The sequence below is a fragment of the Lynx canadensis genome, chromosome B2 (assembly GCF_007474595.2).
Source record: "Lynx canadensis isolate LIC74 chromosome B2, mLynCan4.pri.v2, whole genome shotgun sequence".
In the NCBI taxonomy this organism is placed as follows: domain Eukaryota; kingdom Metazoa; phylum Chordata; class Mammalia; order Carnivora; family Felidae; genus Lynx; species Lynx canadensis.
The window spans coordinates 78,923,991-78,940,367 of NC_044307.1; the positions used below are offsets into that span (position 1 = coordinate 78,923,991).

General features: G+C 36.5%; 1 protein-coding gene and 1 non-coding gene across 3 annotated transcripts in view; both read left to right on the forward strand.

The window, feature by feature from the left end:
* Positions 1 to 16,377, forward strand: part of CFAP206 (cilia and flagella associated protein 206) — a 43,308-nt gene that overhangs the window by 19,999 nt on the left and 6,932 nt on the right. For both annotated transcript variants that reach the window (XM_030314586.1, XM_030314585.1), the window contains exons 8-12: positions 2,111 to 2,230; positions 3,597 to 3,795; positions 5,986 to 6,126; positions 9,131 to 9,324; positions 12,648 to 12,791. In XM_030314586.1, the coding sequence (XP_030170446.1) occupies positions 2,111 to 2,230; positions 3,597 to 3,795; positions 5,986 to 6,126; positions 9,131 to 9,324; positions 12,648 to 12,791 (798 nt within the window). The remainder of the gene's footprint in view (positions 1 to 2,110; positions 2,231 to 3,596; positions 3,796 to 5,985; positions 6,127 to 9,130; positions 9,325 to 12,647; positions 12,792 to 16,377) is intronic.
* Positions 6,354 to 6,460, forward strand: LOC115515080. Its single transcript, XR_003969146.1, has one exon. It is a non-coding gene; the product is annotated as a U6 spliceosomal RNA (small nuclear RNA).

Consider the following 16,377-nt stretch of genomic DNA (forward strand, 5'->3'; position numbering starts at 1 on the left):
TTTGAAATTAGGAAGCATGATGCTTCCAGCTTTGTTCTTCTTTCTCAAGCTTGCTTGGGTTCATGGGGGTCTTTTATGGCTCCATACAAGTTAGAGGATTGTTTTTCTATTTCTTTGAAAAATGCCACTGGAATTTTGATAGGAATTGCACTGAATCTATAGGTGGATTTGGGTAGTATGGACATTTTAACAATATTAACTCTTCCCGTCCATGAACACAGACTATCTTTCTACTTATTTGTGAGGACCACTTTACACTAAAACTTCCACATAGTTGTGAACAAGTTCTTTTTGATAAAATGTTAACAGAGTGATTGTTTTAGGTCATAATCAGGAAAAATCAAGTATTTCTGTATGCCTACTCTGTTGGTGTCCTCTGAAAACATAACTCTGGGGAGGAAGTCTAGAGTATTTTCAATTATAGATTTAATGAAGTTATGTATTGAATGTAACTTTTACTTTGGAGAGCATATTATTTCTGTTTCTTGTTGCTGTTGCACAAATCTGAAGAGACTTTAAGGACCCCATTTTCATATTTTATTTTTATTTTTAAGTTTATTTATTTTGAGAGAGACAGAGACAGCATGAGTGGGGAGGGTCAGACAGTGAGGGGGAGAGAGAGAGAGAGAGAGAGAGAGAGAGAGAGAGAATCTCAAGTAGGCTCCATGCTGTCAGCGTAGAACCCGACGTGGGGCTTGAACTCATGAAACTGTGAGATCATGACCTGAGACGAAACTGAGAGTCAGACACTTAACTGAGTGAGCCACCCAGACACACTTCATATTTGATTTCTAAAACAAAACTAACAAACAAGGGGGAAAACTCTGTGAGGTAGGCAAGGGACCTATTAGATGGGATAGATAGGATTACATGGAGCATGTAGCAAGGGGAAGGAGATGCTTAAAGAAAAGTATAGGTAAAATTAAAACAGGATGCATGTTAATATCTGTGAATAAAATATTTCATTAGTTGAAATACAATAATATTTGATATTTTAAATGAAGTAATATTTTTGTCAATTAAAAATAGTCTAGTAGGGATTCCTGGGTGGCTCATTCTGGTGGTCTGACTCTTGATTTCTGCTCTGCTCATGATCTCACGTTCAGTGAGATCAAACCCCGCTTCTCACTCTGTGCTGACAGCATGGAGCTGGCTTGGGATTCTCTCTCTTCCTCCCTCTCTCTGCCCCTCCTTTGCTCGTGTGTGCACAATGCACTCCCTTCTCTCTCTGTCTCTCTCTCAAAATAAATAAACTTAAAAAAAATAGTCTAGTAAAGCATATACTTAGGCTCATATTTGAAGACTCAAATACATTTTTTTTTTCTCTTCAAGTAACTGTCACTCTTTTACAATGTTCTGATAAACCCATACCACCGCTATTTCTGGTCACATCTTAGGCAGTACAATATAGTGGGTAAGAGCTGGGTTCTGGGCTCCATTGGTCTGGGATAGAACCATGATTCCACCCTTTATTAGCTGTGTATCCTTGGGCACTTTACTTACCTGTCTACATCTTAGTTTTCTTATATACTTACCTCCTTTTTGTACTTATAAGTATTTACTATGATGCTTAGTACATAGAATAAATGTTAGTAATTATTTCAGATTCAGCATTTAATACCTTATTTTCAGATTACTATTGTCATATCAGAAATACATTGTTTTTCTTTCAGTGATGTGATTTTTAAGATGGTCTGCATTCTTGGATGTAATTTTAAAAAATCTTGGTATCAAAATTGTTTTCAGAGGAACACCTCATTAATTTTATCATTAAGGAGTGGGAAAATAACAGCTGAACAAAGTTGTGTCGTAGGATCCCCTTCTCAGGAATGCAGTTATACTGCCTGTCAAAGAATACCTTGAGAAAAAGAATACCTTTGGGAAAAAATTATAGCTATTGTATTTCAAAAGATTCACCTATCCAACAAATATTTCTGGAGTGCCGTTGGCACACCAGCACTGTTCTTGGTTTGCAGATACCATGGAGAATAGAATTTCTGCTCCCGTTGTGCTTAACTTCAGGGGATGTAAGGAGCAGGTAGGGCTTAAAACACATGAATTTTTTAGTGACGTTATAAAAATATTAATGCAAATTATGTTGTCTTCACAGTCAGATATAATTACCTGTGCTCAAGAAGTAGAAATGATGATAAAGCAGTTAGGAGCCCAACTGGAACAATTAAAAATGACTGTAAAATCAAAGACTGCTGTCCCAACATCACAAGTCTTTGTAAGTATTTGCCATCAACTTTGACCTTGCTTAAGAGTGAATATACCTTTGAGTCCTATACAATCGAATCATAAGTAATCATAATTATAGTTAATCACTAAAAATATAATACTGGTTTTTGTACAAGTTGATCCTGTTCTTTATGGTTGTTTTGTAATAACCGTGTAAGTTGGATGCGGGACTTCCCTCTGCAGACAGTTGCTACTAAAGGAAATGCAGGTATATATTATGATAGCCATAATACCAGCACGGGCTGTGGCAACAAAACGAATCTGTAATGCAGTGTTGAGAACACGTTCACAGTGGCTGGTTAGAGATTGCCTTCAGCCAAGGGGTGATGTGACTTGTGTCCTTTATGAAGAGACAGAGGATAATCCCTGTGTTTACCAGGCCTGCACTTACACTGACTTTCTGATTATCTGTACCATCTTAGGGGCAAATCTGGTAGCCCAAAGGAGGTGTAGGGTGCACATGCAGTATTTTATAGAGCATTTTGAGGCCTTGACAATTTTGTGTAACCATTCCCAATGTTAGGTTTTAAAAGCCAAGAAACAAAAGGCTAAGTTGTTTTACTTTTTAGTAGGGCCTAATTAGTTTCTGTATATGTTTATTCAATAAGTCAGTGACCTTTAGTATGAATAAAAAATGTTTTATCTCATGGCACCTGGGTGGCTCAGTAGGTTAAATATCCGACTCTTGATTTCTGCTCAGGCCATGATCTCATGGTTCATGGGTTTGAGCCCCGTGTCGGGCTCTGTGCTGACAATGCGGAGCTTGCTTGGGATTCTCTCTCTCTCCCTCTCTCTCTGCCCCTCCCCCAATCTCCCTCCCTCCCTCCCTCCCTCTCTCTCTCTCAGCCTCTCCCCAAAATAAATAATATAAACATTAAAAAAAGTTTTTATCTCACTGATCTAAAAGCTTTAACTTGCAGCTCACAAGATATGCCTCAAGATATATCTGTAGACTTTCAGGTTCTTTTAATCATGATTGAACCAGATAAATCTAATAGTAATGAGTCATATTTAGCTTTTTTACAAAAAGAAGATGTTTTCCTCTTGGCTTTTTGGGGTCAAGCATCCATAAATCTTTCTTAGGTGATCGATGTGTTTGGCTTTTTGGGGGGGGGGTAAATTAACTTTATGACAATCACACCAACATGAATAGTTTGAAATAAAATACAAGTTTTTTTTCTCATAATTTATGAATCCTATTGCTATGTAGATTTTATTGTTTAACTTCACAAGACGTTGACTTGTCTTCAGGAAGAATTTCTTTACTAACACAAATTTGTTTTTGTTTTTAAGAGCACAGTGATTTGTAATTTTATTAAACAGTTACATTTTAAACATTCTTTTCTCTTCTTCAGCCCATCTTCATTGCACTTTCCAATCTGTGGACTAGCTTCCAGGATGAAACTGTTTTGATTAGTGTCCTCAGTAATTTGACAACTCACCTTGAGCCATTCTTGGGTACTCATGAACTCCTCTTTCCTGAGAAAGTAATGCAGAATCTTCTTGATGGGCTGACTGTGAAGACTGATGTGTGTAGGATGAAGGAACACATGGGTAATAGAAACCATCCTTGACTTCCTCTTCCTCTTAAAAGTGCCTCTAGAATAAAGGCACTCTTTTAAAATTTTCACGCTTGGGGCACCTGGCTGGGTCAGTCAGTGGAGCATCCAACGCTTGATCTTGGGGTCATGAGTTAGAGCCCCATGTTGAGCATAAAGTTTGTTTTTAAAAAAAGTAAAATTTTCATGCTCTATCCTTTTGATAAGGTATTAAACATCTTTCTTGATTAAAAGAGTACTAATGTTCATTATGAAAAGTGCAGGAAACAGAAAATATGTAAGCTAAGTACCTTACTATCCAGTAATAAGCATTCTTTTGTAAAAAAAAAATTTAATATTTATTTATTTTGAGACAGAGAGCAAGTGGGGGAGGGGAAGAGAGAGAATCCCAAGCAGGTTCCACACTATAAGTGCAGAGCCCAATGCAGGACTCGATCTCACAGGCCATGAGATCGTGATCTGAGCCAAGGTCATGATCTGAGCCGAAATCAAGAGTCGGCTGCTTAACCTACTGAGCCACCCAGGTGCCCCCAATAATAAGCATTCTTAATGTTATTGTCAGGGTTTTGGTTAACAATGATTTTCCTTGCTTATGTGTTTCTGTTGTAGTCTTAGTGATCTTATTATTGATAGTAGGAGAAGATATTAATGTTTGCTGTATTTAGAGCTCTATTTCTTTAGTATGTCATTTGCCATATATCTACCTCAGATTCAGGCTGAAATTTATAAATCAATGAAATTTATCCCTGTAAAATTGAGCTTATTTTAGACCCTTTAAGAGATGCACTGATTCTTATAAGAAGGCTGTCTTTATCAACAAACTGCTTTTTACTTTTTTGGTATCTTTTGTCTTAAAGACAATGTGAAGTTCTTGAGAAATGCCAAAATAGAGTCTGGGCATTGTTGCCTAAAAAGAAAGTTTTTTCCAGAAAATGAGATTTGATAATTTACTCTAAATTTCTTTTACAAATTCAAGTTTTATATAAGTGGAGAATAAAAATGAAGTTGTAATTTCCATTCTTCAACTACTAGACTTAAAAAATAAACTTGAAAACTAAATGAGAAAGACTGAAAAGCATCCTTCCAGTTAAAGTTTTTCCTACTTATTTTATTTTATTAAAACAGCATATCTACACAAATACCAAGTGAAATTAAAAAGTTAAAGTCACTTAGGGGCGTCTGGGTGGCTCAGTTGTTTAAGTGTCTGACTTCGGCTCAGGTAATGGTCTCACAGTTTGTGGGTTTGGGCCCCGCATCTGGCTGTGTGCTGACAACTCAGAGCTTGGAGCCTGCTTCGAATTCTGTAACTCCCTCTCCCTCTGCCCCTTCCCGGCTCGTGCTCTCATCTCTCTCAAAAATAAATATATGTTAAAAAAAAATTTTAAAAAAGGTTAAAGTCACTTCAGCAGTAAATATTAAACTACTTCAACAGTAGATATTAAACTCACCATTACTGGCAAGACAGTTTACTTCTTGGAGTTAAACATGTCATTTTCCACTATATGTCACAACTTTTTATTCACCAGAACACTATTTATCACGTTACTGCTCCAGTGAATTGGGAGACCGAATGTTCTTCTAAAAGAATTTAATTAACACTTGCCACATCTCCTCTCTGTTTTGAGGCTTTCAGGCATATCAGGAAAAAAGAAGGAAGGTTTATTTTCCCAAAGTATGCATTTACTTCTAGTTGTAGTCACAAGGGCATTTGTGGTATTGCTGTTTTGATGTAGAGCCAGACCCAGAAGTATAGTAGGATTGCCAAAGCTAAGAACCTTTGGGATCAATGTTTTACAGATATGTGTTTTTGTTTGTGTAGAAAATGTGGACTATTTGTTTATCACATGTAAATAAGTAAGCCGGCCACCATTAGGAAGGATTTTTAAAAGTGTAAAGAACAAAGATTGTGCACCTTGTTATCAAAATTAAATTAATAAGAGAGATTTCCTTGAAGCTTTCTGCTCAGAACATTCTCAGCTGTTTCAGGAAACAATAGTCCTAGTATAGGAGCATCACATTTAAAGAATTTGCCCACCTAGTGTATTATGAAGAGCCATACAGTCTTGAATGAAGTTGATCTCTCTCTATTTTAGTCACACAACAGCCAGTCTTTTCTGCTTATTTTCTTGGGTTGTTTACTCTTCTCCTTGACTGAAGTTTTTCTTGTCCTCCTCTTTTATTTTAGAAGATAGAGTACATCCGGTGGATTTCAGAAAACAAGAATGGCTTTTCCCAGAAACAACGGCCAATTTTGATAAATTGTTAATTCAGTATCGAGGATTTTGTGCTTATACATTTGCTACAACAGATGGTCTTCTTCTTCCAGGTATATTGTGGGAAATGATATTGCTTTGACTTCCCATTTTTTCTTTAAATAAAGCCGTCCTTGTCACTTACTTACTCATTTTTTTTTCACTTATCATTTTTTAAAACTTTATGGGATCTGACGGTGAACTAGGAAAGGAGCCACAAAGATGATCCAGACCAAAATCTTCATCTTTGAAGTGCTCACAGACTGACATAAGCAAGAATTACACACAAATGATAAGTCAGGTGCTCGCTTTGGCAGCATATATACTAAAATCAGAGCAATACAGAGAAGATCAGCATGGCCCCTGCGCAAGGATGACATGCAAATTCATGAAGCTTCCACATTTAGAAACGAAAACAAATAAGTGATAGAATGTGTATATAATGAAATCTGGATGCTACATTATCATAAAAGAGGGATGACTCATATGGCCAATGAGGGACTCCAGAAATTCACATGGCGTTACTAAAATAGATCATCTTCCAAAGTAATTGGTTGAAAGAGCAACACTAGTTTGGCTGATTATGTTGATTAAAAAAATAATCTGTTGCTTTATGGTTGTGTTCTATTAACATAGATCAGGATTTCTGTATAAGTCAGATCCACCTAAGGAAATGGCCAATATTTTATCAAATAAAATCTCTCTGTATATGTTACTAGAGCTTCTCCCCTAACAAAGAGTAAGTCAGAAATTGAGGTGAAATAAATTATTATCCAAAAAGTGCTGTGTGAATTGGAAATAAAAAGTCAGCTAGGGCTAGAATGAAAACAGTTGGACAAAATTATTTCTGATTTACCTTACACCATTAACCTCTTTTTTCCTTTTCTTCTTTCTTTGTCATTTCTTTTGTTATATTTCGTAGTTGGATATTACTTTTTTTATTAGAAAGAATTATAGGAACTACATACAGGCTAGAGAACATGCATACTGACTTTTTTTTAAGTTTATTTTTGAGAGAGAGAAAGAGAGTGCATGTGAGGGGAGGGGCAGAGAGAGAAGGTGAGAGAGAGAATTCTAAACAGGCTCTTGTATTGTCAGCACAGAGCCCAATGCAGGGCTCGAACTCACGAGCTGTGAGATCATGACCTGAGCCAAAACCAAGAATTGGACTCTTCAACTGACTGAGCCACCAAGATGCCCCTGACTCATTTTTTATGGTATTAGATTTTTCATAATGGAAGTAAGAGGTTTACCATAGGGAGCTGAGAGAATAGTATTCTGAGGCCCCATGAGGGTCAGTGATACTGGTGGGGGTGGGGGGGTAACAATCAAAAGCCATGAAGAAGTAAGAAGTGATGGAATATAGATGGTTTCTTCCTTTCCTTCTCTTCTCTTTTCCTTTTCTTTCCCCCTCCTTCCTTCTTTCCTTCTTCCTTCCTTCTTCCCATCCATCCATCCATCACAAATAAGAAAGGAAGGGAGTCACAAGAGACACAAACGCAAAGAACCATAGCTGTAGGGTGATGACAGAGGTAGCATGATATAATTGAAAAAGCTATGGGCTAAGGTTCAGGAGAGCCTGGCTTCTAGTCTAGGAGGTCTGTTTGGCCCCTTCAAGCTTCCACTATCTGGGATTCTAATAAAGAGAGAGAAATAGGAAAGTAGAAGAGCTTGTGGGGCTATGGGTTTCAGAATCCTCTCTGAATAAGCTAGCCCTGACTACTTTGTTCACTGCATTATTTCTGTTGGCTACATTATTTTCTGGGCAGCAGCAAACTGCACTAACTCAGAGGAATTCTGTAGGACTTTTCTCCTTCCATTCAGGACTACAGACCACATGACTTAAATCCCAAGGCTTACTAACTAGTTAGGATCCTTTTCAATGACTACACCGGTTTTATTGCCAATCACTTTCCCTTGCCTACTCAAGCCTCACTGGCTTTCTTGTTGTTCTTGAACATCTCAAGCCCATTTTCACCTCAGAGCCTTTATGCTTGCTATTTATTCCCTCTACTTGGAAAACTCTGTCTATCCCCCAGATAGCTACATACCTTCCTCCTTCATTTTATTTAGCATTCCTAGATCACCCAATTTAAAATATCAACCACACCCTTCTTCCTTTTATTATGTGTTTAACAAGCTTATTTATTTTTTTTGAGGGGGGCGGGGAATGAATCTTAAGCAGGCTCCACACCCAGCGCGGAACCCAATGCGGGACTCAAATCTCATGACCTGAGATCTTGACTTGAGCTGAAATCAAGAATAGGACACTTAACTGGCCAGGTGCCCCTTGGCTTTATTTTTAACCTTTTTTTGCAGTACTCTCTGGCCTATGGTATATTTGTTGATTTGTTGAGAGCAGCAATTTTGTTTTTATTTCCTTAGTGCCAGTAATAGGGCCAATACATTTTGTTGAACAAATGAAAAAATAAATAAGGCAGTACTATTGTTTCATATATAATTCCCACCAACTATGTGGATATTTAATAACCCTTATTTTTGTAGTATCTCTTCACAGTGGGAAATACTTTCTAACATAGAGACTTGTATTTTGGGGATGCCTGGTTGGCTTGGTCGGTGGAGCATGCAGCTCTTGATCTTGGGGTCATGAGTTTGAGCCCCATGTTGGGTGTAGAGATTACTTAAAAGTAAAAATCTTAAAAAAAAAAAGGAAATGTATTTTGGGTAAGTTGTCCCATTTTTGTAGTTTTTATAGAATTATTTTTAAAACAATGCTTGTAGTAGTTAGTTTAGTTAAAGGAGATTTGAAACCACGAGATGACTACGTGCCTTCTCATAAAAGATTTTCAAACATTTTAGATCTGTATAGTAAAATAATTTTTACATAAAACCATTCGTTAAAATTAATTTAATATGAATTTCACATAAAATAGAATTTAACAAAATGTATAATTTAAAATTGCCAATTGTAGCATTTTAACAAAATGAAAACATGTTAAATATGCATAAGTCATATGTTAAATATGCAGTATGTAGGGGATGATTCTATGGATGTATTACAAACATAGAATCACTTACTATTTTATATCTCATTCATTTCCTTTTCTTAATTTTCAGGAAATCCAGCAATTGGAATTTTGAAATATAAAGAAAAGTATTACACTTTTAATACCAGAGATGCTGCATATTTATTTGCAGAAAGTCCTGAAAATTACATTGATTTAATTAAGGAAAAAGCAAAAAAAAATGCAGAATTAATTCAGCTACTGGAACTTCATCAACAGTTCGAAACCCTCATTCCATATTCTCAGGTAAGCAGAGTCAGTGTTTTAAGAATTTATGACATTTAAAAGTATAGTTAATTAGAAAGTTATACCTTGTTGTAGAATAGTTCCAAAGTCCAAACAGAGACTGGATCAGAAGAGGGCTTTTAATGCTATTGGAAAGAGATTCACCCCGAAGAAGGAAACTAATGAAATCCACAAAGAATAATGAAAACAAGATAAGGAGTCAAATTGATAAATTAGACTGGAAAAATCTGGAAAAGAAAGACTACGTTTAGATGTTTAGATAAATAACTGAGTCTGTAGGATTTCCTTATCTAAAATTAAAGAACTTAGCACAGATAACACAGGTGATAACTTAGAGTTGTAAGATAGTACTTTCTGATATATTTTATTACCTGATAGGGCAAGCTCTTTCCTTTGCCTTGTATTTTTTCAAAATTGTCTTAGTCATGCATGGTAGTTTTCTTAATAAATTTGCTAAGTTTCCCCCAAAATCTTACTGAGATTTTAACTGGAATTGAATTAAAATAATAAAAGAATTTTTATGTTTATTATATTAGGTTGTCCCATTCTTAGTACCATTTAGTTTTTTTTAATAATTACTAGTTTCATTAATTATATCTTAATAAAGCTTAATGGTTTTAGTTCTATTTTCTACTGTGCCCACTTCTAAAACTGTATGTGATCCCAGCAGTGACTGGTGATGCTAATATTAATACATGGTTTTCCCACTCAGTATGATGACCACTCCATTGAATTAACAATTCTCATATGGAATGGGTTTGTTTCTAGGCTTTTAATTGTGTTCCACTGGCTTGTGCTCTCCCAGTTTTGTATTCCATTCTGTTTTTTTAAAGCTTATTTATTTATTTCGAGAAAGAGAGAGAGCGAGCACAGGCAGGGAAGGGGCAGAGAAAGAGGGAGAGGGAGAAAGAATCCCAAGCAGGCTCCACACTGCTAGCGCAGAACCCCATATATGGGGTTTGAACCCATGAACTTAATATGGGAGGTGTATTTTGGGAGGGGAAAACCTAACATCACTCATTCCTAAGTCAAATGCCCCTCTCCAATTTTCACAATTGGTAGCCTATGTGAATACTTTGACCTGAGCCAAAACCAGGAGTTAGATGCTCAACCGACTGAGCCACCCAGGCACCCCTCTGTTTTTCATTCTTTTTGTGATGTCTTCTCATGAATGAAAGTTTTTCATTTTAACATGTCATTTATTAATCTTTTCTTCACGTCTCAAATTTTGTCTTGTTTAAGAAATCTTCATGTATCTTAGATCATAAAAATATTCTCCTATATTGTTTTGTAAAAAAATACGGATTTTGGATTTGCCTTCCACACCTGACTCTTTAATTGATTTGGATTTGATTTTTGTGTCTATTGGGAGGTGAAGATCCAATTTTAATTTTTTTTCTATTTGAGTAATGAATTTTCCCAGACCATTTGTTCAGTACTCTTTCCTTTCTCCATATCTATAGTGTCTTATATGCACAGGCTTAATTTTTAATCTCTCTATTCTATTCAGTTCAATTTTTAAAAAATTCCTGTATCTATATCTTACTATAGCTTTATAGTAAGTTTTGATACCTAGTAGAGTAAGTTCTCCCACCCTTTCCTCTCTAAAGGATCTTGGCTATACTTGAGTCTTTACTTTCCATATAAATTTGAGAATTTATATTGTCAGGTTCCATAAAAAACCTTGAAGGAATTATGAATTTGCATGTCTATAGACAAGAATTATTTGACCATGCCACCAGTTATTTATAATTTACAGAGTTGTAAGATACTTCAGAGACAGTGAAAGGTTAGAATCAGATCATCAGAAATGTATGCTATATGTAGATAATGCATAGTTTTCCATTAAACAATTTTCCCCTGTATTTTGGGTCTTGTTTTTTCCTTTCTTTCTGTGTATTTAATTCCCAGCTCTTCTTCAGTGACCTTAAGTACCTATGGAAGTGAGTTTTCTCCCTTCATATTTCAAAGCTGTAGTTCTTATAATTATTTACTTGCCATTTACTTGTACTGTGTAATATTGCTAATCATCTTGCAACATGTTTTTATCTACCCAACTATATCACAACATTGTTCTGAAGGCAAAAAAAATTATATCTTAGGTTGTAGGCAATCAGTAATTATCTGCTGTTTTATTTGAGTAAAGTTAATCTTACATGACATATATATATATATGTGTGTGTGTGTGTATGTATATGTACATATGTACATATGTATATGTAATCTTACATGGCATATATATGTGTGTATGTATATGTATATACATATACATACACACATATACACATATATGTGTATATATATACACATATACATATATATACACATACATATAATGGAATATTACTCAGGCATAACAAAGAATGAAACCTTGCCATTTGTAACAACATGGATGGATCAAGAGGATGTAATGCCAAGTGAAATAAGGCAGTCAGAGAAAGACAAATACCATATGATTTCATTCGTATGTGGAGTTTAAGAAACAAAAGCAAATGGGCAAAGAGATAAAGAGACAAAAAAACCAGACTGTTAAATACAGAGAACAAACTTGTGGTTGTTAGAGGAGAGGTAGGTGAGGAGATGGGTGAAATAGGTGAAGGGAATTAAGAGTCCACTTATCGTGATGAGTACAGAGTAATGTACAGAATTGTTGAATCACTATATTATACACCTGAAACTAATATAACACTGTGTTAGTTACACTGGAATTAAAAAAAAAGTTAATCTGTCCCTCCTGTGCACTATGATCTGAGTTCCTTAAACCTCTACCACCCTCTCCAGCAACTTCATATATAGCACAATCATATCTTATTTAGCCTGGAATTAATATTTAATATTTTAATAGTGAGCTTGTGGGTATCCCAGCAGAAAATCAAAATATCCAACTAAAACAAAATCAAGTGTATGCATAGTTTGGGGTTTAGATATATCCTAAAGATGTTTTGATACTTTAAACAAATGTGATTCATATTTAACATTTAATGGCTATTTTAAACTTTAGTCAGTTTTCAACAAAGTATTCATGTATGCTACCGATTGTGAAAATTGGAGAGAGGGGCATTTGACTTGAATGAATGTTAGGTTTTCCCCTCCCAAAATATACCTCCCATATGAAGTTCACAAAGTCAGGTACAAAGAAAGCCATAATGCCCAGGAAAATTATCACATTTAGTTCACTACTATTAGCTTATTTTCTCTGCTGTCTTTATGAGTATATTCCATGTTGAAAAATTCTTATTTTTCTAATCTTTTTGTCATTTTTAGTTATCTCTAAATAATGCTGCTTTTTAATAAATACTAATTACAGAACTTCATTTCTTTAGATGAAAGATGTTGACAAACATCATATAAAACCAATTACAAAGTGTGAAAGTAGCACACAAACAGATACGCACATATTGCCACCAACGATTGTGAGATCATATGAGTGGAATGAATGGGAATTGAGAAGAAAAGCTATAAAATTGGTTTGTAACAATATTTTCTAAAATTATTTATAGGTTGGGGAATTTGTTTTTCTTCAGCTAAGACAGCAGAAGAGATGATATTTTGTACATGTGTTACATTCAGCCACAAATTAAAGCAGAATTAGTCCCAAAAGTTACAGGTCCAGGGCACAGGACCAAAAGGGATTGTTTTGGTACGAGCAGGGTGGGTCTCTCAAGGGTAGTTGTTGTGATAAGATGGCAATGTTCTAGATTCATTGAATCAATTTCTAGAAAATAGGCATGCTGTCCAACAATTTCTACCAGCGTCCCTGGCCTCTAGCTTTCCTTGTTTCTGCTCCTGTGGCTTCCATGGGTGTATACACTGGCTATTTACTTGGAACTCTGCCTCATCTTTCTTCTTTCTCGCTTCAGCCTGTGTATTTGCTTCTCCCTCCACTTGGCTCTCATGGTGTGGGAGTTTCCAGGAAGATGGTGCTAAAGCTGAGAGCTATAGGTTAGGGAACTTTAATGTGTTGTTAGTCATAGAGTGGGTAATTTAAATTACTTATATAAACTAGTGGGATGTATACCGAGTTCTTTGCATATAATTTGCCAGCTTTGCATTGTAAGATTGTCTTCTAATTTTAAGCACATACGGAAGCATGAAACTATTCTCAAATTATATCATCCAGTGACTAGAACAATGGTAGTTGCTCTCTCTTTCTTTCTATATCCATCTATTGTGCTAATCTATGAGATTTAGAGCACTTTCAGCTTCCTCTAATCATTTAAAGTATATCTTTGTCTTTTGTAGTCTTTTTTTTTTTTTTTTTTTTTTTTGAGGAGCAGAATGTTAACCTCTCTTGTGTCCCCTCTTACGTCAGCATGTTCTCTACAGGCACTGAGCTCTCTTGTCCTTCTAATTCTCAGTCACCTTAATCATAAGAGATGCCTGCCCTCAAAGCTTAGCTTTGAAAGTCTCATCCCTGTGTGACTCAGTGGAATTCTTCCCTCTCACCCTTTTTACAGTACCTTGTCATTTTAGACAATAAGTATTTAGAGTACAAAGGAAATAAACTTTTATATCTATAGCCTTTTCTTAGTATATTTTATCCATCTCTTTAACTGAAATCAGGTATGGGAGTAAATGAAGACTACCGAAATCAGAACAGAGGCTATTTATTCAAAGTTTTCTATAGCAAGGGAGTCAACCATCATCACTGGCCGTTGGCAGAAACTCCAAAGCAGGCAGGGAAAGTGGGAAAGCCTTATAGTGAAAAAAAGGGAAAGGCTTCAAGCATGCTCTGACTGGAGATTGTTGACATGGGGAAAATGGAAGCAGGCTAACTCAAAGTTGGGGCTCTTATGTGAATGGTTTGGTGGGCATAGTTGGCTTTCTCCAGTTGGTCCTTAGTTGGAAGGTGGGGGGGGGGGTGGGTAGCAAAAAAATAGGGAAGCTGGCCAAGTCCTGTCTGTTCCGGGCTTATAGCTACAGCTATAGAGGTTGTGGATCTGAGTTCTATTGTCATATAAGGTCTAGCTTTTGGCAGTTTGTATATTCATTGTCTCATAGGCTTTTCACCAATCATGGCATTTCTCTTGCCACCCTTTGTGGTGGCAGCTTTTCAGTCCCTTAATTTCCTGGGATGAGGAAGGATCAGCTTCCTGGTATGTCTTCCAGATCCTCGTTCCATTAGCATTCCTATCAGTTACTCTTCTGTAGTACATGAAGCTCCATCCCCAATGTTCTTTTCTGTTATCTACTAAACTCACTTGAGCCCATCAGATATATATGGGTAACACAGATATTACACATTTGTTCTTCAGAAACTAATTGTCTAGCAAGTGACACTGATACACTAAAAATATCTCAATACCTCTTGGTAAGTGGTAGAATAGAAGTGAAATAAAAAATGAATCCTGGTGACATTTTAAGTTGGTCTGAGGTATAAATAGGCAAAGGAGAAGAGGGGAATGATGGTTGGATGGATATGAGAGGTAGAGGTACCAGCATAGGTCTGGATTGGAAATGTTAAAAGAATGGCGTATTCCGTGGGGCTGCACTGCATACCGACTGAACTCTTCTTCTCATTCTTCAACCTCCACTTAATTCTGAGGCTCACCTTAGACCTAATTCTCCTCTGGAATCGCATCACGTCAAATGCTGGCTCCCCGTATATGACCAGTACAATGTGCTGGTAAGACAAAACTGAGTGTATTGCTTAAAGCTATAGGAGGAATCAGCACCTCAGCAGAGCCTAGGCAGTGTCTTGAGGGGGAAGAGCAAGGTCAGAATGTATTGAGAATGTGAAGTTTGGTGGAAGGTAGGTCTTTCAAAGCCAAGAGTAGGTCAGGGGATGGGATGAGGGCTTGAATTAGATTAGGTAAACATCATGAAAAAGCAGCCCAGCACTGATGTGAATAGAAAGTGAAGATTTATGGGGTAGGGTGCAGAGAATGTTAGAATCTGTGTGTTGGTACTTACTACTGAAGGTGTGTCTTTTGGGATGTTCTGTAGTGAACAATCAAGTTTTTTGCTTTGGTAAGAGTCTCTTGGAATGATCAAATTATGCTAATGAAGATGTCCAAATAGAAAAGTCATACTAATGTAGACAATAAACTCAGTGTGGAGGAAGTAGTTTTGGTTCTCAGTCATCCACAGTGTCTCAAAATCTGGAATATTTCCTCTCCTTCCAGGTCTCTACATTTTTATTTTATTTTATTTTATTTTATTTTATTTTATTTTATTTTATTTTATTTTATTTTTATTTTTATTTATTTATTTATAATATAATATATTGTCATATTGGTTTCCATACAACACCCAGTGCCCAGGTGCCCTCCTCAATTCCCATCACCCACTTTCCCCTCTCCCCCTACACCCCCATGAACCCTCAGTTTGTTCTCCTATTTAAGAGTCTCTTATGGTTTGCTTCTCTCCCTCTCTGTAACTTTTTCTTCCCCTTCCCCTCCCCCATGGTCTTCTGTTAAGTTTCTCGAGATCCACATGAGTGAAAACATATGGTATCTGTCTTTCTCTGACTGACTTATTTCACTTAGCATAATATCCTCCAGTTTCATCTACGTTGCTGCAAATGGCCAGATTTCATTCTTTCTCATTGCCAAGTAGTATTCCATTGTATATATAAACCACATCTTCTTTATCCATTTGTCAGTTGTTGGACATTTAGGTTCTTCCCATAATTTTGCTACTGTTGAAAGTGCTGCTATAAACATTGGGGTACAAGTGCCCCTATGCATCAGCACTCCTGTATCCCTTGGGTAAATTCCTAGCAGTGCTAGTGCTGGGTCATGGGGTAGATCTATTTTTAATTTTTTGAGGAACCTCCACACTGTTTTCCAGAGCGGCTGCACCAGTTTGCATTCCCACCAACAGTGCAAGAGGGTTCCCGTTTCTCCACATGTTCTCCAGCATCTGTAGTCTACTGATTTGTTTATTGTAGCCACTCTAACCAGTGTAAGGTGGTATCTCAGTGTGGTTTTGATTTGTACTTCCATGATGAGGAGTGACGTTGAGCATCTTTTCATGTGACTATTGGCCATCTGGATGTCTTCTTTAGAGAAGTGTTCATTCATGTCTTCTGCCCATGTCTTCACTGGATTA